This window comes from Mercenaria mercenaria, chromosome 16 (genome assembly GCF_021730395.1).
Source record: "Mercenaria mercenaria strain notata chromosome 16, MADL_Memer_1, whole genome shotgun sequence".
NCBI lineage: Eukaryota > Metazoa > Mollusca > Bivalvia > Venerida > Veneridae > Mercenaria > Mercenaria mercenaria.
Window position 1 is genome coordinate 51,146,963 of NC_069376.1, and position 27,224 is coordinate 51,174,186.

At 36.4% G+C, this 27,224-nt stretch overlaps 1 protein-coding gene across 1 annotated transcript in view; it reads right to left on the minus strand.

Annotated features, from left to right (window-relative positions):
* Positions 1–24,563, minus strand: part of LOC123540444 (phospholipase ABHD3-like) — a 31,640-nt gene extending 7,077 nt beyond the window's left edge. Inside the window, exons 1-8 of the mRNA XM_045325480.2 lie at positions 24,405–24,563; positions 15,423–15,586; positions 9,882–10,003; positions 7,343–7,403; positions 6,109–6,151; positions 5,457–5,569; positions 3,996–4,172; positions 3,263–3,314 (exon numbers count right to left, since the gene is read on the minus strand). Coding sequence (XP_045181415.2) covers positions 3,263–3,314; positions 3,996–4,172; positions 5,457–5,569; positions 6,109–6,151; positions 7,343–7,403; positions 9,882–10,003; positions 15,423–15,586; positions 24,405–24,515 — 843 coding nt within the window. The 5' untranslated portion in view covers positions 24,516–24,563. The remainder of the gene's footprint in view (positions 1–3,262; positions 3,315–3,995; positions 4,173–5,456; positions 5,570–6,108; positions 6,152–7,342; positions 7,404–9,881; positions 10,004–15,422; positions 15,587–24,404) is intronic.
* Between the last annotated feature and the right edge of the window lie 2,661 nt (positions 24,564–27,224).

Genomic DNA, 27,224 nt, shown 5'->3' on the forward strand with positions numbered 1-27,224 from the left:
TACAAAGGTCAACCATCGGGGTCAAGTTGCATCCACTATAGTAACGTAAAAGGGAAGTAATTAAAACAAGAGCTGTCTCCATAGGATGACACATGCCCCTGATGGCACTTTGAATGAATAGTTATGGCCGATGTTAGAGTTTAGGACCTTTGACCTATGGAGCTGGATCTTGCGCGCGACACGTCGTCTTACTGTGTCACACATTCATGCGTAGTTATTTTAAAATCCATGCATGAATGACAAAGATATGGACCGGATACGCCCATCAATGCACTATCATGAAAAATGACCTTTAACGTCTAAGTGTGACCTTGACCTTTGAGCTACTGACCTGGGTCTTGCGCACGACACGTCGTCTTACTGTGGTACACATTCATGCCAAGTTATTTGAAAATCCATCCATCGATGACAAAGATATGGACCGGACACGCCCATCAATGCACTATCCTTTAACGTCTAAGTGTGATCTTGACCTTTGAGCTACGGACCTGGGTCTTGCGCGCAACACGTCGTCTTACTGTGGTACACATTCATGCCAAGTTATTTGAAAATCCATCCATCGATGACAAAGATATGGACCGGACACGCCCATCAATGCACTATCCTTTAACGTCTAAGTGTGACCTTGACCTTTGAGCTACGGACCTGGGTCTTGCGCGTGACACGTCGTCTTACTGTGGTACACATTCATGCCAAGTTATTTGAAAATCCATCCATGGATGACAAAGATATGGACCGGACACGCCCATCAATGCACTATCCTTTAAAGTCTAAGTGTGACCTTGACCTTTGAGCTACGGACCTGGGTCTTGCGCGTAACACGTCGTCTTACTGTCGTACACATTCATGCCAAGTTATTGAAAATCCATCCATCGATGACAAAGATATGGACCGGACACGCCCATCAATGCACTATCCTTTAATGTCTAAGTGTGACCTTGACCTTTGAGCTACGGACCTGGGTCTTGCGCGCGACACGTCGTCTTACTGCGGTACACATTCATGCCAAGTTATTTGAAAATCTATCCATCGATGACAAAGATATGGACCGGACACGAAAATTGCGGACAGACTGACAGACCGACAGACGGACAGACGATTCAAAAACTATATGCCTCCCTTCTGGGGCATAAAAATAAATATTGTAAGTGAACAAAAGAAGGATCTGCCAAATAAATCTGTTGACATAAATGAAATTTCAGATCAGTATCTTCATTAGTTATGGAGATATACCCATTTTAATTTGAAATAAAGGGAGGTAATTTGACATAAAACCAGTCCATAGTTATCTACCCTGATTGTCTCTGTCCAACTAATAACAATAATGAAATTTCAAATAAGTCCTATAAGTACTTACTGATATAAATCCATTTTGATTACAATCAGGGGAGGTAATCAGATATAAAATAACTCTGGAACCTACGATTGGATCTGATTTGTCATGGAATCCAAGATTTATTGTTGTTGAAGATATTTTGGAAGTTTGTATCAAATAAAACCATAAATGAAGTCTCTATATGGCTGCAAAAGCCAAAATAGCCAATTTTGGACCTTTAAGGGGCCATAACTCTCATGATTGAATCTGGCCAGTTGAAGAAAGGAAGCAAGATCTCGTGTTGATACAAGTTGTGTGCAAGTTTGGTTAAATTCAAATCATAAATGAAGCTGCTATTGTGCAGACAAGGTCAAAATAGCTAATTTTTGCCCTTTCAGGTGCCATAACTCTGGAACCCATTGTGGGATCTGGCCAGATCAAGAAAGGAACCGGGATCTTATGGTGACACAAGTTTTGTGCAAGTTTGATTAAATTCAAATCATAAATGAAGCTGCTATTGTGCAGACAAGGTCAAAATAGCTAATTTTGGCCCTTTCAGGGGCCATCACTCTGGAATCCATAATGGAATCTCGCCAGTTCAAGAAAGGAACCGGGATCTTATGGTGATACAAGTTGTGTGCAAGTTTGGTTAAATTCAAATCATAAATGAAGCTGCTATTGTGCAGACAAGGTCAAAATAGCTAATTCTGGCCCTGTAAGGGGCCATAACTCTGGAACCCATAATTGAATCTGGCCAGTTTAAGAAAGGAGCCAAGATCTTATGGTGATACAAGTTGTGTGCAAGTTTGGTAAAAATCAAATCATAAATAAAGCTGCTATTGTGCAGACAAGGTCAAAATAGCTAAATTTGGCCCTTTCAGGGGCCATAACTCTGGAACCCATAATGGGATCTGGCCGGTTCAAGAAAGGAACCGAGATCTTATGGTGATACATGTTGTGTGCAAGTTTGGTTAAAATAAAATCATAAATGAAACCACTATCGTGCAGACAAGAAATTGTTGACGCACGCACGCACAGACGACGGACGAAGGGCGATCACAAAAGCTCACCTTGTCACTATGTGACAGGTGAGCTAAAAATGATTTAATGAAGATAAAAAAAGGTTCCTAATTTTGCCATTCAAAACCATGAAGATTTATGTACAGAAAAGGAACTTGATTGATATATTGGATCATTTTTGCATTAAAAATTTTGCTTTTTTAAAATGTCTTTGGATTTACAACACATATACACATAAAAGGGTTATTATAACAGAACTTGTACCTTAGTCTACAATGGTAAGAAAATTCCAAGAGGGTCAAATGCATCATAGCAGATCAATGTACTGTTAAATAACCCTTTTATTATATACCACACCTATTTTTAGTGGTACTAAAGTGAAATGTTTGACACAGAAGTAGAGATGCCATCATTACATCCTTTCTGACTTCTTATTTGATGTTATGACCGGAGCAAGTAGCCAAACTTTGGACTATTTTATCGATATCCTATGGGAGTTGAATAAGATTTTGTATTTGTTTGTAAAATGCTAGCTTATTCCAAACAGAAAATTCACAGGCATAAAATAATAACTGTGAGTGATACTTTTGGGTTTACTGATCTATTTGTATATTGTGCATTAATTTTTTTTAAATAAATTGAGGTGGAGATTGTCCACCTGTGAAAATATTAAAATTGTCTCACTTCTTGTTGTCAGAGATACATTTTACTGTTTTCACTAACAAAGAAATATCTTCTATACATTTTATGTCGTATTTCTTTTGTGTGGTTTTAGAGTTTAACATATTAATAAATAAGTTATGCATACAACTCTGACAATAAAGCATTTAATTAGTTTTAATTACTAGTAAATACAAGTATACTCTAAATTTCAAAACATTTTAACATAAATCTAGAGGCATGCTCCTTTAAATTTTAACTACTTACTTTCAACACATGGTCACAATCTTCTATATGTTGCTCAAACAGATGCATGTATCTGTAAACATAATCAATTACAGCAATTTATTTCAAACATTTTGGCAGTATTTCTCAGAGTCTAATTGTTGTATTAAATTATTAAATAAAGGTTTAGTCAATTCATTTAATTAAATTCTAACAAACAAATTCCCAACAAGAGGGCCATCATGGTCCTAGAATGTTCACGGTGCATTTAAAGCTGGGTTAAATGATTCTGAAACAAGGAACAATGCTGCGATTTCATTTTGAAATCGGACATGTGGTTTCTGAGGAGATTTTTAAAGGTTTTCTCTTGGTTGCTATGACAACCAGAATTATGCATGGATGACCTAACTCTGAAGGATTCATGCTCAGTTGAGCTAAAAACCTGAGAAATAAATGAATTTAAGTCAGTCTGCTTGAAAAATGTTCCGGCCAAAACCACTGAGTTTTTATACTAATAAAATATAACGCTTTGACAGTATAAACTACATTGTTAATATGCTTGTACATTTTAGAAGCATTTATCCCGTCTTAAAAAATTCGGATTACAGAGATGTAAATTTCATACAAAAATGTGGCAAAATAATTTATAGAAAATGAGATTTACAGCTAAAAAAACAAGAAAAAAAAAACACAAAACAAAACAAGAAAAAAAACACTGAATCTGTTGTAACTTGATAAAGTCTACAGCAGGTCAGTCCCAATCAAAGTTACATACTGCTGGAAATTGTCCACCAGTCCTTTAGCAAGTACTCTATTAAGGACATGTTTATTAAGTCCTGGTTTCTCCAATGAAGTAACAGATTCAAACACGTTCCAAGCCATAGATACACACATTCCAGCTAGCATATTACAGTCTTTGCCAGTCTTTGCCAGATAGTTAAACAGTATCATTCTAAAAGAAACAGAATATTTCATTAGATAATAACTCACAATGTACACAATGTAAATCTGAAAATTTCATGAAAGATTCATTTTTTCGATAATTAAGCTGTTTTTATTTATTCCAAAATGATTTTATGCAAACACTAATGTTAAAGGGAAACTTTACAGCTTAAGACAAATCAAACCCTTGAGTAACAGACTGTTTCTATAGATGTCACAACATTTTAATATAAAGGTAAAAATATCCAGTATTACAGTCTGAGTCAGTTTAAAGGCAGTTTAGCAAAAGCCATTGGACCTACAATCTATGGGATAAGCAGTTTAGCAAAAGCCATTGGACCTACACAATCTAGAGACAGGCATTTTAGGAAAAGCCATTGGACTTACAGTCTTAAGTATAGGCAATTTAGCAAAAGCCATTAGACCAAGGGACAGGAAGTTTAGCAAAAGCCACTGGACCTACAATCTAAGGGAGAGCCTTGCATTTTATTATTTTATTCAACTTGTTTAATAAATTCAAGTAAGTAAAGTCACTCATCTCGTATCCTCTATTTTACATGTAACATTAGCAATCAATAGATTCATGTACACATGAAGTAGCATTTTTTGGCAAAATCATAAAATTTAGTGCTGCTAATGTTTAGTTATTTCACAGTATTCATTTCAGATAAAACATTTGTGAAAATAAAGATATTTATTCACTTTTTTTCACCCAAATTTTAAATGTATGTATGGTTTTGACATGTGTTGGAAAATATCTATCGAGTTCATTAAATGTGACAGTAGAAACAGACTATCTCACTCCTAAGACAAATATTCATGGAATCCAGGGCACAAATCTTAAAACCCTAGCATCTAATTGGCTGATTATGAATCCAGTCTTGAAACTGACCAATTACATGGCTGCAAGTTAATTAGTCTGTATTTATTAAGTTTGGTTTCCACTCTCAATGCCATAACCTAAATGTCAAATAAAACCGTAGAGAAATGGTTTGTAGAAATGTAAGAAAGATTTGAATAATACAGGTAATCCATATTAAAGTTTCTCCTACAATTAAGATAGATTAGGGTAGGTGGTGGTCTAGTGGTTAAGGTGTCGGCCTCTCAACCAGGTGGTAATGGGTTCGAACCCCACTTAGGTCCTGACCACGCCTTCTCGTATGACACAATGGCTTTTCCAGGAAGTGATCTCGAAAGTGGTTCAAATAAGTTCTATTAGCTTTAATCACGGTCAAGATAACATAAATTAGTATAAACTAAGATGGATTAGCAGAGGTGAAAAATCTGTACTGACCCACCAAGAGATACGCCTGTCCCAACCAGTGGAGCATCAGGGAAACGTTTTTTCACATGGGAAACAACATGGCCCAGATCCTCACTGTTTGATGCGCAATATGTTCGGGCAGTCTGAAATTAATTGTCATAGATTTTTTCAAGAAGCAGAAGTTAGTATTGAAATTTTATGAGTTTTATACAAGGTGATAATATATTCCTTCTGTCTTACATCATTTTACAAACAAAAAATTTTTTTTAATAGACATGCTTGCAATGGAATGCTAACAGAATGCATTCCATTAAATAAATTGCATTTTTAAAGTGTCAGTTATTAACTTACTAAAAATCAACCAAAAGGCTAAATTTGACCTCTTTCACGAATAAATACATGGTTTTAATTCCTTGAATTAATCATGCATTAGTCATCTTTTCATTGCCATGGTTATTTTATGTAATCTCCATTTGGGAGAGAGAACCACACCCTTAGAAAACATAGTGTGATTATATAATGTCTGGCTTAACAACTACACGTGTTTTAAACAAGCCGCTGTTACTAGATATGACATTACAATTTTGTGACATACATGTAGCTCAGTATCAAGATTTATTTTATATTCAGAATTAAATACATCAGATGAGCGTTTTAAATGTCAATATTCTGTACAACTTACAAGGAGCTCTGATCCATTTCCTCTGTTGTTAAAAACCACAACCCTGAAAAAAAATTATTAAATCTTGTCAATCTAACTATTTCTATCTCCACAATATAAAGGTTAATAGAGGAATAAGTCATGTCGAACACCGGGGTATGTTTGGACTATTATTTATTAATCTACCAGTTTTGGTCCACTAGGACCTTCATCAGGGTAGATATTTCTATCTCCGTTTGAACAATTTAAAATCATAGTCATTAATTTCCAATTTTCTATAAAATAAAAAACTAGGTTTCGCTCTTATATTTTTTGGCATACAGCAACTTTCCAGCTATTGATGGTGTTTTGTTTGTTTCATTGGATTTTAAGTTATACTGACAGAATTATAGGTCATAATGGCGACTTTCCAGCTTTGGTGGTTGAGGGAGACTCCAGGTGCCCCTCTGTGCATCATTTCATCACGGGCGAGTACCTAGTAAGAACCATGACAACCTTCCCTAAGCCAGCTGGATGGCTTCCTCACATAAAGAATTCCATGCCCTGAGTGGGGCCAGCTTTTGATGGTGACAGTAGACGCTTGGTGTTCCTCTGAGCATTATTTCAGGCATCAGCGAGGACTTGGGTAGAACCACCAGCCAGATGGTTTCCTCAAACGAAATGAATTCTACAAGCAAGGTTTGAAACCCACTGCAGTTACGGGCAAGTAATTTGTAGTCAGCAACCTTAACCATATGGACACTGTGAGAGGCCCCAAGGTGACTGAGGCTGGACAATAAACATCATTGACTTGCCTGCCCATTTTTCAAGTTTCCAATCTTGCCAGCTACTGTGAAAGCACCAACCAGCAAGATTATAGGTTATCTTACAGTGAATGTCACAGCTCATTGAATTTACTTCAAAGTGTTACAGTATTTATGTTTGATTAATCTTAACTGATCACTATATATTGCCATTTGCTTCAAAAAATGTAATATTGTTTTGTTTTATTTGGTTTAACTTCGCACCAACACAATTATAACACATACATGGCAACTTTCCAGCTTTGATGGTGGAGGAAGTGCCCCTATGTATATTACTTCATCACAAGCCAGTACCTGGGTAGAACCATCGGCCTTCCATAAGTCAGATAGGCGGCTTCCTTATGGAGAATTCAATGATGCCAAGTGAGGCTCAAACCCACAGTGGTGCGAGGCAAGTGATTTGAAGTCAGTGACCTTAACCACTCGAGCCCCAAGAAATGAAATAACCTTACCTGTAACCCAATTTAGTAGCCTCAGTGACTAAATTTAGTGCATACGTCTCATTGCTTGTACCTTTACAATAAAGATTTAATACTTCATTAACAGTCAGTTCTAAATGCCCAAAACAACAAAATTTTGCAGTCTGAATGTGTTTTACAATATATTTTTGAACTGCTAGTGTAACTAGGAGGTTTGGTAGGTAAAATGGTAGAGGGCAAAGTTAGCTACTGGTTCATTTCGCAATCACGCTGCAGTATTTCTCAACTTTTGACAGCATAACATCACTGATATAGTTGTTGACCTGTGAACGGGGTATGACTGCAGTTTTATAAAATCTACTTATGATTGTAAAGAAATTAAAGTAAAAACAAGTGATATTCCTGGGCCTATTTTCATCAATGTTTAAGTCTGACACTGATATTTTAAAAAGTTAAATGAGCAGCACCATGAAACAAGAGCTGTCTGATGACAGCGCGCTCGACTATTCGAAGAATTGATTGAAGAATGGTGTCAAAATATTTCCACGGATATTCAGACAAAAGAAATAAATAGATTAGACAAACAATGTTCCTGTATTACTTTGATTTCGATAAGTCTTGCACTAAATGGCAATATATGAGCCAATTTCAAAGTCCAAAAAGGGCCATAATTCAGTCAAAATAGTTATGTACTCTTGCCTACAGATGGAAATCATAATGATAAACAAGTGTTCAAAGTTTAAAAGCCATATGTCAAATAGTTTTGACAAAACATGGACTTGTATGGAAACAGAACCAATTTCAAAGTCCAAAATGGGCCATAATTCAGCCAAAATAGATGACAGAGTTATGTTCTCTTTCCTACAGATAGAGACTATTATACTAAACAAGTGATAAAAGTTTCAAAGCCATATGTCAAACACTTTACAAAAAATATGAACTGGTACGAAAAACTTAACCAAGATTTCTCAGTCAAAAAGGGCCATAATTCAGCCAAAATCCTTGATGGAGTTATGTACTCTTGCCTATAGCTGGACATGGTGATGGTAAATAGATGTTGAAAGTTTCAAAGCTTTATCTCAAAAGACTTTGTCAAAATATGAACTGGTACGAAATATTAACCCAGATTTCTAAGTCAAAAAGGGCCATAATTCAGCCAAAATCTTTGATGGAGTTATGTACTCTTGCCTATAATTGGACATGGTGATGGTAACCAAGTGTTGAAAGTTTCAAAGCTTTATCTCAAAAGACTTTGTCAAAATATGAACTGGTACGAAAAACTTAACCATGATTTCTAAGTCAAAAGGGGCCATAATTCAGTCAAAATCCTTGATGGAGTAATGTGCTCTTGCCTATAACTGGACATGGTGATGGTAAACAAGTGTTGAAAGTTTCAAAGCTTTATTTCAAAAGACTTTGTCAAGATGTGGACTGGTACGAAATATTAACCCAGATTTCTAAGTTAAAAAGGGCCATAATTCAGCCAAAATCCTTGATGGAGTTATGTGCTCTTGCCTATAACTGGACATGGTGATGGTAAACAAGTGTTGAAAGTTTCAAAGCTTTATCTCAAAAGACTTTGTCAAAATATGAACTGGTACGAAAAACTTAACCATGATTTCTAAGTCAAAAGGGGCCATAATTCAGCCAAAATCCTTGATGGAGTTATGTGCTCTTGCCTATAACTGGCCATGATGATGGTAAACAAGTGTTGAAAGTTTCAAAGCTTAATCTCAAAAGACTTTGTCAAAATGTGGACTGGTACGAAAAACTTAACCCAAGGTGTGACGCTGACGCCGACACCGACGCCGACACCGATGCCGACGCCGTGGTGAGTAGGATAGCTCTACTTATTCTTCGAATAGTCGAGCTAAAAAGCAACATCATAAAGTGGCTTTGCGACCAGCATGGATCCAGACCAGCCTGCGCATCCGCACAGTCTGGTCAGGATCCATGCTGTTCGCTAACATTTTCCCTATTTGCAATAAAATAAGGCTTTGAAAGCGAACAGCATGGATCCTGTGACCAGACTGCACGGATGTGTATTCTGGATCTCTAGACAGCTCAGCAAAATTTCATGATGATTAGTATAGTATATTGCTCTCAACAAAGTTACAAACTGAAAATCTGCTGCGTTCAAGTCTAACATTCAAACTATTGATGAATAAGAGTCCAGGAGATATTAAATATTCATATAAGCACTTGTTCATTCTTTAATGTATGTAAGATGTTTTAACTGCGTTAGACATGCAATGAAAAGATGTGTACATTGATTTCTATCATTTTTGCAGGTGCAAAATTCTAATGTTTTGCAGTACATCTGAAGGCATACATTTAAGACAAAGTAAATTTTAATTTTGTGACAAACCCTCAATATCAATCAATTTGGGCAATACCATTTATTATTCGAAGGGGTGTTTACTGTAAATTTACTGACTGAATAGAGAACAGTGCAGACCATGCATCAGACTGCACAGATATGCAGGCTGATCTTGGTATGCACTGGTGGCAAAGGCAGAATCACTTGCCACCAGGCAGCAAGCTTAAGGTTAAGATACTAAAGTGTGAGTACCTGTAAGACCAGGGAGAAGTACCACTGTGGGTCGAGACAGTGGGTCTGGATGTATCGTGCTCTCGTCATTGTACGCCCAGTCTAATCGTACTTGACCTCCATCTGGCATGCCGAGTATCTCACTACAATTGACATCATTTATATCATTATTATACTGTCGTAGCAGATCATATGAGAATACATAACTGTAAGAAAATTGCTGATTTCTATTTCAAATCCATCACTTAAACATCGTGACCTGAATGTGACATGTACTGACATACAATATAATTTTATATACCGGTATAAAAACTGTCATGTCGGGAGCATGTTAAAGAAATTATTCTGGCAAACTCCGTGTCACAAATATCCAAAGGATACAGAAAAATTATATAAAAAATTGCGAAATTTCTCATGAAAACATGTATCAGAGATATCAATGATTTGAAATGGGTCAGTGAGAGTTATATTGGAGGAGGGGGAATGTTGTATTTGAAAGGGTACATGTATGTCAATAGATGAGTGGATCTTTGTACAAAGATTTAAGGTAAGCGTGCCAAGCTGTAAATAATTCTAACAAGCTTATATACATTTTATTAAGATGAAACCGATAATTGGATAATTGAGAATTTAAGGCCCATAACTTTTCAAAGATGATTTTCCGCTTACTGTAAGCAGTTACTTAGAGCATTCTTCTTCAAACAGAAGCTGATAGCTTGTAATTTTAAGCTGAGTAATGGGTTAAGATAGATACAACTTGATTCTAGCTTAGGCCTTTTTTCTGGATAATCAGGAGGTAGTTTGGTCTTAGGTTTGGTTAAGCTTAAAGCTGAATTTGATAAAACTGTTATAATTGTTTTTTCAGAAAAAACAGATATTTCCAATAAAAACATTACATTTTACTAGAAACAGTCTCAGTCGATCGCAGCGTAAATAACATTTGAGCAACAATTTATGACAATATTTCAATTTTCAATATATTCTGTTAGAGATTAATTTATGAAACAAAAGAACCCATATCAGTTAGATTCCTATTAGAAATGCATGTCTTAATTTTTTTATGAAATTTTGCAATTACTTCCCTTTAATACGAAGGAAATTAAAAAAGTGGACTACTGCTATTGATTTCAATATAATTTCTAATTTTACATCTGCATTTGATAGATATCTGGATATTCCAACAATCTGAACCAAAAGGCAGGTTTTAAAACATTGCATAACTTTGGAAAGCTATCCTGCTTGCACTACCAAAATGGGGAAAAAGGTATAATAATTAAAAATTCCTACAAACTTCCACTTCTAATGAATTCTGGCTAATTATATATTTGTCTATGAAAATATTTGACAAATATAACACAACAGCTCTTAGACTTATATTTATATGAATTCTTAACATGCTTAAGGCAAGGTATGTTTATTAAATGTATACATAATTATGCTAAAATAACTTAATCTTGGCTGGGCAACCAGAACAGGAAAATCAAATTTCAAAAAAACCTTCAGTGAAAATCTAACATGTATTAAGCAGTCACTGAACACAATTAAGTGTAAATGAACATTTGCTCCACTTTCCACCAAACCCATTACTTGAACAAAATCTGATTGACCACCTATAACTGAGCTTATAACCCCTTGCAGTTAAAACTGAAATAATGTAAAAAAAAAAAAAGATGTTTTTCTTTAAAAAGACATTAATTTTTAGTACTGTGTCAACTTCAAATATGGAAGACTGATCATGTCATACATAATGCCTGAAAAGGTTTTGCAATGGCTGCTAATAAGACAGTTGTACAAGCAGTGGGACACTAAATACAGCAAATGAAACTATTGATATAATCCCTTACAGGAGTCCATTAGATATTGGCTATTCAGCCAATTCTATAAATAATCTATTAGTCTCCCAGATATTTTGGCTATAATAAAGATCTAATTCCGTGATGTGTGCAAATGAAAAACTATCTGAGCCGTGCCATGAGAAAACCAACATAGTGGCTTTGCGACCAGCATGGATCCAGACCAGCCTGCGCATCCGCGCAGTCTGGTCAGGCTCCATGCTGTTCGCTTTTAAAGCCTATTGGGATTGGAGAAACTGTTAGCGAACAGCATGGATCCTGACCAGACTGCGCGGATGCGCAGGCTGGTCTGGATCCATGCTGGTCGCAAAGCCACTATGTTGGTTTTCCCATGGCACGGCTCATCTCATACTGATAGACTTCTTATTCTTCTAATATGATGCATGTACTTTTTTAGCCAACTTCACTTTCATAGTTGGAATGAATATTGACAAATAATTTAAAGCTGAAGTGGGAAAGCATATTGATCTCTCATATGCCACTACATTTTCTGAGTTCAAAAGCCAGGTTTAAGCTTACTGTATATGATAATTTCTGAGTTATCGTGACTTCTGACAATGCAAAACCCAGTAATTAGTTAATGGAAATATTTTTCATGCCTTAATCGATATTCACCATGAATGTCAAGGCCTTTTGAACATCATGGAATGAAGAACTTTAATTAAATCTTTAATCTTTTAATCTTTAATGTTTTTATGCATGCAAGGATGTTCAAATAACTTGACACAAATATTTAACCATATTATAACAAGATGTGTCACCTTATATTGGTCGATGTCACTCTTAGAGGGAAAATATTACCGGTATAGATATTTTTTTAAGTTCGCTCATGCATATTCAAATAACTTGGCACAAACATTCACCATACCAAGATGATTATGTCCCATTTACCCTTGCCTTAAAGGGAAAGGCAACGTTGTTCTTATGTTAATTTTGTCAGCTGGGATTTCTTAAATCATTTAAAGAAGTGAAAGATTTTTCAAAATCAGAGTAAAAATGAGAAAGTTGTGAGCATATTTGGTCATATTAATGGCCACTTTGTTTCCATGGCAACAAAAAACAAAATGGCAGATTTATTAAATTTTTAGATACACATTTTGACTGCATTTACTTATTACTGTAAAATAACTTCTCTACTTTTTTCCAGCTATAATGAAAGAAATTATCAAGTTTTACACCTTACACTCAAGAAACATATGACAATTAGTCTTTTAAATGGTTATTTGCTAAATAAAGTACTCAGTAGTGTGTAAATGACTTTATAAACACACTAAAATGGCTGCCTCCATTATCAGCCATTTTCTTGAATTTCAACCTGCCATATCTTTTTCAATAAATGTCCGATTTTGAAAATTCTTTCAGCGTTATGAAAGACTTGGTGATGGCTTTAATATAAAAAAATAACCATTAGGCTTTCCTTACCCTTTAACAGATCAAGGGTGCACTTAGGAGTCAAAGATTTAAGGCCATTTTTCTTGTCCACCCTGTAACTTTTTATGCATGCAGGGATATTCAAATATCTTGGCATATAATAATATTCACAGGTACAAACATTTTCATTATTTTATGGTGTCAGGTCTATATTTGCTTTTGTATGAATGGGAGAAAAAACAAGTATGGACATTCATTTATTAGGCATTAGTCATGTTTTGATAAAGCATGTTTTATTATTTATTATTAAACAAAATATTTATTTGTGCACACATGTTTATGAACAAATAAACATAACAGTCTCAAAATCAGCACAAAGAGATTAAAGTCTAGTATCATTGTTATTTAACATTCTGTCATTATAGTTACTGTTAGTCAACATGTTTACATTATAATATGCATAATTAGGACATATATTAAATAGCGCAAACAAATGAATGGTGTTATGTTAGTGCCATCATACTTTTGCTCTGTGGACTGGTAAGGGCAACACTGTGACAATATGATGCAAAATCATCATGTTATGGCATAATAACATGATGCAAAATTTTGACAACACAATGCCAAGATGCAATATCAACCCCTAGCCTGCTAAATTTCTAAAATGGACTGGTCCATCATTCAATTTGGGTAATACCATTTATTATTTGAAGGGGTGTTCACTGAAAATTTACTGACTGAATAGCAAACAGTGCAGACCATGATCAGCCTGCACCTCTGTGCTGATCTTGGTCCTCACTGGTTGCAAAGGCAGAATCACTTGCTGCCAGCTAAAAGGTTAATACTGCACTTTCATATAATAGTTTAACATAGTATTATCTCACTCTCTTCCCTTCTACATAACGGTGTTATTACGGATGTATGACAGTCCAATCTTATTATGCATTATTACATTGTAATTTCATCCCTAGGCCGTGAGCGGGGGAATACTGCAACAATGTAATAAAAAACATGGTATTAAAGTGTGATATAAAGTTTCTTTGCATCTTTTCTATGCAAACTAATAAAAAGGGGAGTAAGTTAACCACATTAACATTACATGTGAATCTGGAGGCTGCCAGGGGTAGGCAGCTAAAACAGCTGTATGTAGCAACTTTTATGCTTTGAAATAATATTAAGGTCTCCAGACGTCCCCTTGAAATGTTGATAAACTATCTCTGTCACGCTTGGTCATGGAACAATCCCTCTGGAGTCTGCAGATGATAATGTTAGCACACAACAAGAGCTGTAACTAATGGTGACAAATGCCCCCGCAGCGCCTTGACCTTTGACCTGGTGACCTTGACCTTTGACCTGGTGACCCCAAAGTCAATAGGGGTCGTGTACTCCACTGGCCCCTGTGACCTTGATCTTTAACCTGGTGACCCCGGTCAGTAGAGGTCGTGTACTCAATAAGTACTATCAGCATGTGAAATTTGAAGGTCCTGGGTGCAGTCGTTCGCGAGTAAAGTGCCTTCATGCAAAAAGTTAACACTGGCCCCTGTGACCTTGACCTTTGACCTAGTGACCCCAAAGTCAGTAGGGGTTGTGTACTCAATAAGTACTATCAGCATGTGAAGTTTAAAGGTCCTGGGTGCAGTGGTTCACAGGTAAAGTGCCTTCATGCAAAAAGTTAACATTGGCCCCTGTGACCTTGACCTTTGACCTGGTGACCCCAAAATCAGTAGGGGTGGTGTACTCAATAAGTACTATCAGCATGTGGAGTTTGAAGGTCCTAGGTGCAGTGGTTCGCAAGTAAAGTGCCTTCATGCAAAAAGTTAACATTGGCCCCTGTGACCTTGGCCTTTGACCTGGTGACCCCAAAGTCAGTAGGGGTTGTGTACTCAATAAGTACTATCAGCATGTGAAGTTGAAGGTGCAGTTGTTCGTGAGTAAAGTGCCTTCATGCAAAAAGTCAACACTGGCCCCTGTGACCGTGACCTTTGACCTGGTGATCCCAAAGTCAGTAGTGGTTGTGTACTCAATATGTACTATCAGCATGTGAAGTTTAAAGGTCCTGGGTGCAGTCGTTCGCGAGTAAAGTGCCTTCATGCTGAGGTTAACATTGGCATTCATGCTGAAGTTAACGTTGTGACGAACGAACGGACGGACAGTTGAAAACTAATATGCCTCCCTTCGGGAGCATAAAAAACATGTATTTTCTATAATACAAATCAATATCCAGCTCTTACATCATTTCCATCAAACCAACCTATTCCTAGTGACTACAGTCTTGTCATGTACACAGTCATGAATCTGCTAAGTGCTTTAAAAATAGGAACAAGACAGTACAACTTACGTGTCATAATGTACTTTCGGTGCTCTTTCAATAAACGATCTAATTATTGTCATTGCCCGACTTTCAAAACACCATATTGTTGGCCAGAACTTCTCATGGACAATTGGCACTTTGTCAGTTAAAAACTTATGGAACTTCTTATCTGAGCATGCCAGCTGAGGTTTCTGAAAATTGAAAATGCATGTATAAAACCATAGCTTGTGACAAGTTTATTTATGTCAGGAAATTTAAACATTGAAAAATTCTAAAACGTACAACATAGTAGGCCAATAGTGAGAATCAGTTCTTCCCCTTATTAACAATACCACATCAAATCCTGATGAGTACATTTACATGTACATGCTCCATCAAATGGCTTTTTCCCTTTTATCTACTGTTCTTTCTAAGAAAAATCAGTTGTTTGTGGTCAAAAATTTGGAGGGACCATTATGCAGCTGCCCCCCATCACACCGCTCCTACATCTTAGTGCACTACCTGCCCTGACTGCTCACTTGTAACTGCCATGGTTACAAACTGCCCAGTGTACTGTATAATAAGCTTTCACACTTTCCGATCAGTCTGCTAAGTAACTGACCAACTTGGATATCACTTGACCGGTTTCTGCACTACATGTCTACTCTGGGGCCCATTTCACGAAGCCTACTAATAGAGATTTTCAACTTACTTCCACGCGGACTGCGGACAGCGGACTGCGTAGTTACAGTAGGGGTTTTCTCAAAATATTTAAAGGTTCGCAAGAAAAAAGATACCTAAGGTATACATGTTTCTTTTACCTATATGTGTAGTAACTTTTGCCTTCATTGTAGAAATTAATGTTTTGTGATATAATAATCTGCTAATACAATACATACGTTTGAAAATATATGGATAGTGAACAGGCTACATTTAACACATGTAATCGCAATTTTCATATGTCATACTCTATTACTTTTAGTTTATGACACATATTAACGATTCGGCTCCATAAATGTCAACATGTAGGATGCCTCTAGATTCAGCTAAATACTCTGTCGCATTTTACTTGCCTTTGGCATGTTCTTCAAATATAACCGTATGCTTTAACATTTTGTTTTGATATTTAGACATTTCTTCCGCGCGTCTCGAACAACTTGGATCTTCACCTTAATATGTTCATGCATTAAAAAAGTGCAACTTGAAACATGGATTTGAAGAAAACGGCGATTCCTATAAAAACAGTTTAGTTTTAATTTGTGTCAGTCCATATGATTCCTAGACTAGCAACAACATAAGAAAAAAAAGCAGTACAAAATATTATTGTGAAAAAAAAATTGATACATTCTGAATAAAACAAACGTCCATTTATTTTTTGTTGCAGAGTATAAATACCGTGTTCTCGTAGACTTCTGTATGGAAAAAGTAATTGTTTTTCATTAATTTTTGATAACTGTAGAATGTTACATAAAATCATGAGAAGTTTTAATGAACTATCTTAAATGATTTAGTTCAACACTTTGTCAAAACATACGGGAAGTTCTCATACATGCATCTTTCATCCTCGTCGAAACAAGATCCGATATATTACCATAATTTAGCGGCAACATCCTGTATTAGTTACATATCAGCATGTTTGAAAATTAAAAAAAAAAGAATATCATCTTCATATAAACATAATCTGATATCAGATTTTGAAAAATGATCAAGACAGGCTCGATCTTAATGACTGATATCACGCCAAGACTGAATTCCTGGGCTTCTGTTTTCAAAACATTTTGAGTCCCAGACAAGTTCGATAATGTAACATTGTCATTGATATCAATATTGCATGTTAAAATTTAATATTTAAATTCATGACTATTTTCAAGTGACTATTCAGTATGGATTGTCAGTCTCAACTGGAATTTAATCTTTTTAAGTACCATTAAAACTAGCTGTCAACATTTCAATCTAAAACCCAGCTAAAACCTGTTTTGTAAAGAAAGGGCCTGGGAAGCGTCCAAGGTCAAAATTCCGATCATATTCCAAAAATGTTTTATCGCCAGTAAATGCACAGAATTGTCAACAAAATTATATTTTTGACTTAATCAACTCCTATGATGCCATTTGAGCAATTCTGTGTGCTCATTTGAAACAACAAGCATAAAAGTCGAGACTAGCCTTTTATCATTATAACAAAGCCTTTTTAGTCAAACACATGCAAAGACGGTACATGCAGATACTTGTCTTCAGGGAACTTGAACAAAGATTTAAACTCATGAAAACTCAAGGTCTATATTGGTTTAAAAATTCATAATGTAGCCATCACGTATATCATGATAGGGTGACCGGGAATACTGAATTAATTCAGTATCGTATAAAACTGAATTTGTAGGGTTTGAAATGGTTAAAAATATATAATACCACGCGCGACATTTTTTTACCGCGATGTATTACAATGTCACGCATCGTACCGTGAATATTCCAAATTGTGCGTCGTACAATAGCATTTCAGCGTCGCTCGTACTATAATACGAAACCCAATGCTCAATATACACTATATACATTTTAGATACCAAAAATGTTGTTGTGATCCCCTACGCATAGGGGTCGGGTGAACATCTTGGGGCGCAGGGGAAGAGTGTCTGTCTCCTTACCAGAAGGTCATTGGTTCAAATTCTGGTTTATAGGGTATGTTGATCGTTGAATCAACAGCCGTTTTCACTGCTAGAGAATACTTGCTAGAACCTCAAGAAATTGACAGCAATCATATAAATAAGTTGAGCACTTCAAATAAAAAAGAAGTTTGCGATACAGATCCCCTAGCTTCTTGTTCATTAATACGGTAGTCGAAAGACATTAATCAAAAAGCGATATAAAAAGTAAAAGAGTGAAACATTTTAAAATTGCGCCCACACTGTTAAAAAAGTTTGTAAGACAAAATATATTGGTAATTCATATACAACAAGCAAATTCGATGAATTGGTTATCCCCCGCCGAAAGGGTCTGTGGTGAGGAATGGCAAAAAAATATATCCGGCAAAAAGTTAAGGATGTTAATAAGAAGCAAATAATTTCAATAGTCAAAATCAATTTAACAGAAAACAAATGTTTAATTAAAAAGTACATAATAAATGTATGATACTTTGATCCTGACTAAAGAATTTATTTTGAATGGGATATGCTTACTGTAATAAGCTTAGCTTTTAAAATTAAACGCAGTTAACTGAAATGTGAGGTGGGGGAATGGTACAACTTGCATGTTGATAAGTATTCAAGGAAGGTTTGAGAAAAATCTAAAATAAGGCATGAAAAAAAATATATTTTTTTTGGGGGGGGGGGGGGGGGGGGGGGGGGGGGGAAGGGGAGGGGGTGTGACCAAGGCAAGCTGGTGACCAAGTGTGGTTGAACAACTTCACATGTTAATAATAAATGTTCAGGGAAAAGAAATGAAAGAAATTTAATGAAATTCTGCCAAACAGTAAGTTTGTTATGTACAAATATGTGGATTTTTAGACAATTAAAGGGCAATAACTCTGAAGTTACAAAAGAAATCCCTACTGAACTGTGTGTGCACAACCACATTGTAGTGCTCTAAATTGAAATTCTGTTTAAGTTTCATAGTTCTAGGTCAAATATATCAAAAGTTATGATGCAGAAATTGCTATATTTATAGTACCCTATATTATAAGTTAACACTAGAAACTTCTAAGGGCCATAACTCTGGTGTTACTTGGGCAATTTGACTGAAACTTGATGGGCCCCATAACCTCATAGTGGTGAACATGTATATGACATTTGTTTGAAAAAAATCTAAAATAAGGAATAATTTATATATATATATATAAAATTTTTTTTTGAGGGGGGGGGGGGGGTCGGGAGGGGGAGGGGGTGTGATCAAGGTAAGGGGGTGAACAGGTGTGGGTACACAACTTCACATGTTTACAATAAATGTTCATGGAAAAGAATGAAAGAAATTTAATGAAATTCTACCAAATGGTAAGTTTATGTACAAATATGTGGATTTTTATACAATTAAAGGGCAATAACTCTTAATTTACGAAATAAATCTGACTGAAATTGTGTGTACACAACCATATTATGGTGATCTAAAGTCTGTTTAAGTTTCATAGTTCTAGGTCAAATATATCAAAAGTTATGATGCAGAAATTGCCATATTTATAGTACCCTATATAGTTAACACTAGAAACTTCTAAGGGCCATAACCAAGGGTGTTACTAGGGCAATCTGACTGAAACTTGGCGGGCCGCAAAAACTCAGTGGTGAACATGTGTATGAAGTAATATATAAATATTCCCAACCATTTCCTAGATATGGCTCCGGACAGACGGAAGGACAGACAACGCCAAAACTACGACGAAAGTCGGAGGGATAATAAAACGGATATTGATAAATCTTATAACTATCTTTCCTCAGATATTTTGAATGAAAACAGTATTACGGCATTAGAACCGGATGCTAAATATGCAACTGTTCAGTTATGCATAACTTCCTCATATACAGTTTGAGAAAACCCCTATAGTAAGTCCGTAGTCCATGGTCCGCATCGAAGTAAGCTGAAAATCTCTAATAGGACAAAGTGTTAACTTAGGAGTAAGGTGTTTCATGAAATTCATTTTAAGTAAGTTCATTTAAACTATCTTTATATTCTTAGAATATAAACTGATAGATTTGTGCTACAGTTGAATTAAAGACACAAGTTTTCTTGGCAGCGCCAAGTTATATCCTAAGAAATAAATGTGTTTTAAAAGTTCATACTTAAGAGAGAACTTATTAATACTACCCAGTAAGATGAAACTTATGAAGTTTTGTGAAATGAACCCATGGTCAGTTACTGTGCTCACCATCAGATGTCCATCTAACAACCAGACTGCTCGCTTCCATTCACTGCCCTCACACCTCCTGCCTGCTCCATATCAATAAATCTTACATGCTATCTGGCATATCTATCCAACTGGATTATAACTGTTTACCTACAGTCCCACTTGCTGCAAATCTGATCTCTTGTTGCCAGGCCGGCTCATAAACTGATTCACATGTTTACTACCAGTTTTTATCCTACCTTCATGCAAAATAAAGGCAAAAATCAAGGGGTATGATAAATTTTTCTTTATCAGGTCAGTGACTTGATAAAACTTTTGGGATTTTTTTTTAAACGACCCCATCTTGTTTTGAGAATAACTGCTAAAAGACATATTTATGCAATTACATATAATATTCTCTATATCACAGTCATGTCACTTTTATCTGACAATCTTGCTCTATCAGTTGACTAACTTGCTCATCAACAAATGTGCATGCTCACCATGCCATGCTTTCTATCACCTGATTTTAACCTGTTCACTATCTACACATCCTGCTCACCCACCTATCAGCCGGCTCACTATCTACACATCCTGCTCACCCACCTATCAGCCGGCTCACTATCTACACATCCTGCTCACCCACCTATCAGCCGGCTCACTATCTGCACATCCTGCTCACCCACCTATCAGCTGGCCCACTATATATGTATCCTACTCACAACCTGTCAGCCGGCTCACTATCTACACATCCTGCTCACCCACCTATCAGCTGGCCCACTATATATATATCCTGCTCACTCACCTATCAGCTGGCTCACTATCTACACATCCTCCTCACCCAACTATCAGCCGGCTCACTATCTACACATCCTGCTCACCCATCTATCAGCTGGCTCACTATCTATATATCCTGCTCACTCACCTATCAGCTGGCTCACTATCTATATATCCTGCTCACTCACCGATCAGCTGGCTCACTATCTATATATCCTGCTCACCCACCTACCAGCCAGCTCACTATCTATATATCCTACTCACCAACCTATCATCTGGCTCACTATCTACTACCTATATATCCTGCTCACGCACCTATCAGCTGGCTAACTATCTATATATCCTGCTCACTAACCTATCAGCTGGCTCACTATCTATATAACCTGCTTACCCACCTATCAGCTGGCTCACTACCTATACATCCTGCTCACCCACCTATCAGCTGGTTCACTATCTATATATCCTGCTCACCCACCTATCAGCTGGCTAACTATCTATATATCCTGATCACTCACCGTCACCAATCAGCTGGCTCACTCACCTACCAGCTAGCTCACTATCTACACATCCTGCTCACCCACCTAGGACTAGGAGAGGAGAGAAAGTAAAAGAATGTCAGGTTTCCTAAGCTACTCAATGCACCTAGTCATTCCTAACAGTTGAGATAAAAAAACGTGCAAAAAAACAACACCTTAAACCTTATCTTTGAATTATATATTATATACACACAAACTGTTGTGCAGAAAGGAAGATGTATAAGTAGCGTTAAAAACAGGATAAAAGAAAACAAGATTTATTACATCACTTACTGTTTACGTTTAATTCACCGTCATGCAACGGTACCAGATAAGATCTCTCGAGTTACTGCAGAGCACACTGTCTCCAGCTAATTCAAAGTCTATTGGGCCCATTATTAGTTGTATTTTTTACAAGGATTTAACTTACTTATTTCACTAAAAATAGCGATTAGAGAAGAAACAATGAAAAATGAAAGGCAAAATGTAAAATCATGAATATGAAATAATAACATTATGACTCAACAAAAAACAAAATTACAAAAAAAAATTTTTTAAGAAACGATTATTTTTGATGGAAATTGAGATTTTAGATTATAGATTTAAGATTATTTTAAGATTATACTAACCCAAAATAGCGGATCGATAACACATGCAGATAACACCAAATAATACGGCAGGCATAAAAAATCACTATTTTAAGTGAAATCATCATTTATGCATGTCCTAACATATATTTGATGCCTCTTAAATACTTCCATAATCCTAGCCTATCCTCTTAGGGTAATATAGGATTACAGAACTTCCGTAATCTTAGAATCCGAGGCTAGGATTACGGTACCGCAACCCTAGCCACTGCAATGACTGAAACTACTAACCCCTCTCCCCCTCTACAACCCCCCAAAACCCTTAACACAGTTTTTTTTTAAGAGTATAAAATTTTTGCTAGCCCATATTATACATAATATTAGATATATGTAATTGATTTTGTTTATAGTTATGTTTTGATGATGTTTAATATAGATTTTAGAATACATTTAATGTGCATACTGGGTGCCAACCAGTCACCAGATAAGAATATACACTGGACAAACGTAATTACAGCTTTATTTCGATTATATCGGAGTTATCGGCTTATCGGAAACATTTGGCATTTTGTTTTGACTGTCCATATTTCAGCAATGACCAAGTACGTATTAATGCGGAATATGGTACCTAAGATCACCTGTGTTCACAAAACTGCTGTCCTCTGCCCTTTGGGTGTTGGAATGGCAGTGCACATGCACAATATTCATTATTTTTAGGTGCACCAAGTGGGTCTCAAACAATTATACAAATCCCTAGAACTGCAGACAACAGTTTTCTTTTTTTTTCATTCTTCACAGGCATGACAGGCAAAAGAAAAGTGATACACATGTATTGGTAAAAAAACTGTTTTTAAAAATACTGTTTTTACAAAATGAATCAACGTCTGCATCATTAATTTTGCTTGGCCATGTACTGAATACTGAAATGGGGATGAATAGCGGCCAGAAAATGCACTCGATTTATATATACTGACCCCCACTTCGAGCCTCATTTGTATTAAAACATATTTATTGATTTTCCAAAAACCGCACAAACTGAATCAGACTTGATTTTGTTGGCTCAGTAAGGTGGAATAAGCTCCAAGATATATTCTGCAGATAGCATTTCTTTAAAAATCGTAACACAGGTAAAACACGGCTGTTAATTAGTTCAATCGTTAGTCATGTTACATGATGTTAGTATAGTTTAACCATTTGAATATGTATGAAAACATGTTTTTAGAAGGCGCAGATGACAGACGGACAAAATCAACCTTTTTTCGGTAAAAATGTCATCGTGAAATAGTATTCTCAGTCTTCTAAATATGTGTCCGGTGACTATTCCGCCATGTTGATTAATGAAATTTAATGTGATTCATTACCATTTTTGAGTCTCAAAATATCCACAACTAGAATACTGTAACAACATATGGCATCCATGGCAGAAAAACTTAACATACGAGATAGAAAAGGTACAAAGAGCCGCAGCCAGATATGTTATGAATGACGACTCATACCAAAGCAGCGTAACATCAATGCTTGAAACTTTTAAATGGCAGACATTAGAACAAAGAAGAATACATGCATCTTTAATTATGTTGTATAATATATCACACAACCTCATCTCTGTAGATCATAACCACCTGACAACCTCTAGAAATTTAAACTTTATCATTCCATCTTCAAGAACACAATATCATATGAACTCCATCTTTCCCCGCACAATCAGATACTGGAACGCCTTACCTTATAACATCAAGGACAGTGTGAACCTGTGAACAGTGCTTCACATCTGACCTAGATTCGTATATGTACTAATATCATCATCCTGCTTTTATTTTTAACAAGCTGTATATATTACTGCTCTTACTCTTTTAACAACATGAATATCATGTTACTTTCATGTATCATGCAACATAGCAACATGCTTTTAACAACTGCCCCGCCCAGTTATGATCAGAGATTGATTGTTGGGAGTATCTCAGTAGATGTAGATCCAATGTTTTACGTCCGATTGAGTATTTTAAATGACAAATGAGCTGAAAATATAAAGGGACAAATTTCATGTTTTAGTGACCGTTTTTCATAAAATGGCAAAGGAAAAACCGCAATTTAATTCTATCCGGTGACTGGTCAGCACCCAGTTAAGGTTTGGTGGATTGTTGATGGGGAGGGGGGTAGTAGTTTCAGTCATGCCCACGCACCGTGCACCTGTTCACCAGAGAGTACAATACTAGAGTAGATCGAGAGAATATCTCAATACAGGCATAATTTTGGTCGCCGAGGCCCGAGTCCGAGTCTGTGACCTGTCACCTGGTGTAATGTCAGATTATCATTATCACAGTGGAAGTGTGTGAAGTTGCAATACCTTGACGACGAAAGTGAAGTAGTATAGAAGATATCCAATTACAAACAATGAAACGATGAACGCAGATGGATATGAATAGAAAAAATCCACTATTTTGTTAATCGCTTCCATGTTCTATCCTCCTGACCGGTTAATCGTTACAGTTCGTGACCTAGCCTGGTACCCGACTGTATATCGAGAATCATTCTCTCCAAATGGATTGTAGAGAGTAAACACGGGCACCAGTCTATTCGTGACCTCACTTTTTCGAAGTTCGCAGGGGACCAGTCTACGGTAGAGATAGAGTGCGAAATGGATTCCATTTCGCGAAATGGACATTACGTCTGCATATCATCGTACACTCATAGAGTGACTTATATAATTAAGAAAGCCCGAAACAGTCTGGAACTTTAAATTCCATCAAAGACAGGATCAGGGAGATGTTGACAATCCGCCCTCTGTCCTTACCACGATTACTGTTCCCCCATTACACAAAAGACCATACAAAAATTTTAACGAAAAAGGAAACAATAAAATCACACTAAATTCTACACAAAAAAGGTAAGAATGAATGATCAAGTAAGCAAAAGGAGTGAAGATGCAGAAGAGCCTGAAGGAGGTAAAGAAATACTACCCCAAATGAATCATGAACAACAGCAGTCATTTTGGGACATGACAGAGCATTCAAGGGCGTAGGAGCTGGGGCGGCAGGGGCGGCACCCGCCGCCCCAATATTTCGAGAAGCGGCGGTCGAAATGCCGAACTCGTAAATTTTTGAAAAGGCTAGAAAATATAATTGAAAATAAATACAGCGGTCTTCCATTTATCATGAAGTGCATCGGCGACTGAGATGTACACAGAATCTTGTCATATCGCTGACACCTTGCTAGATCACCTTGGTGACAGGGTATTGTACAAATCGATAATCCGCAATGACCAAGGTCGCTGTATTTTCACGCACCGCAGACTCAGATTATAGGCAATACATTAATTTAATTAATGAAAGTTAATCGTATTTAATTGCTTACTTCCAAAATTGCAATTAATGTTGTGTCTCAAATTCTGCCGACAAAGGAGAGTATCTTGAGTAAAACACAAACGCAAATCGGGATCTTTAGATGTCTTTACATAAAATATATTAAATATTTTTGACACTTAAACATATTGTTTGAAAATCAAAGGCACCAATCATAATGATTAAAATCAACGCATAAAATGTAGAAAAATCCGCATAGATTTTACAGATCTAGTTAAATTAACAAATATTACAGATTCTACATAAAAATATAAAGGGCCAATCAGCCTCGCAATTTTGCATTTCCAAATCGATCATTTGATAAAAAGAACCCTGAACTCCGTTCATTCAACCTTAAACAGTGAACCGCATTTTATCTTTATAATGCCATTTAATGACTAAAATGCCACAAGGATTTGATTACCCCTTTAAGTCACGGTCTTGTGCTAGATCCCCTTCTTAGGACATTACTGGTTTTACCCTGGCAAGACATTGTCCTATCAGAGGCGTCGCGAGTGGGGCGGCAGGGGCGGCGACGGCCGCCCCAATATTTCGGCCTGGAGCGGCAATACGGCGATTCAATAATTTTGAAAATATTCAGATTTTTTTTCAGTATCTTCCAACGCTCGAAGTTAGAGATGCGAAACGGTGGGAATCAACAAGAAGCCGCCAATGAAATAACTTTTTTTTTAAATTGAATATAAAAGGTTACTGAGTGTGAAAGTCTACATAGGGGCGGCGACACGTCAGTTAAGAAATAGAAAGTTTTCTTTTCAAATAGCTGGTTATACTTGAACGTAAAGAGTGAAGTTTTGCTCAATACAAGTTAAGCGCCGACAAAAGCTGTAAAAGCTGTTTCCAAATCCGATGCTAATAAGTAATTACTATAAGTTTTAAAAATGAATTTAATATATCAACAGATCATCTGTCATGAATCAGAAATAGTTAATTCTAATCAGGGAATAATTTTCAAAGCGTTCAAAAGTCTCCTAAACGGTATTGACACAAGAACAGTTCAACTCAAAATAACAGGATTAGAACATCTGATTTCGGCAGACACTCAAAATTCCATTGAACTAATTTTAGAATTAATTTCAGTAAACACTTTATTTCGAAGTAAACGCCTCCATGATAAAAATGCTTACATGGTCTCTAAAAACAAGGAAATCGGATTATTTCTGATGCAAATTTCGTAACTTTTCTCACTGCCTGGGAGGGGACACCCCTCACATACCCACCCCATTAATGTCTCCCGTCGCCCCAATGTCATACACCTCGCGACGCGCCTGGCATTCACACGAATGGACCGGAAGAAAGGATTAAGAGATGTAACATTTCCATAGCCACTCTGAATGTCATGAATATCAAAAAGAATCCTACGTTTGCTCAGCAAATCTAAAATAAAAATGATATAGTCTGCCTACGAGAGCACTGGCTTTTTAATTTTCAATAAAAATTTTAGACTCTGTTTCCTCACATAACGCATCACATAGTAAGTCGGTTGATGAAAATGACCCTATTCCTCCGACAAAAGTCCCTAGGGGATATGGTGGAACAGCTATTTCACACAAAACTGATTCGACGGTAAAAACAACTAAGCTCGCCATCTAGAGGAAAGAACACGGAAGAAGAATTTCAGTCAACCTTAGATGAACTTGTGAAAATATCTCGGAAATTTACAGGCAAGCACGCTCTCATCATTTGTGGAGACATGAATGCATCGATTAATAGGCAACCTGAAAATCAACATGATAAACTTTTCAAGCAATTCATTAGTGAGAATAAATAAAACTGGTCACCAGGCGAAATGGTACCCCAACCTTACA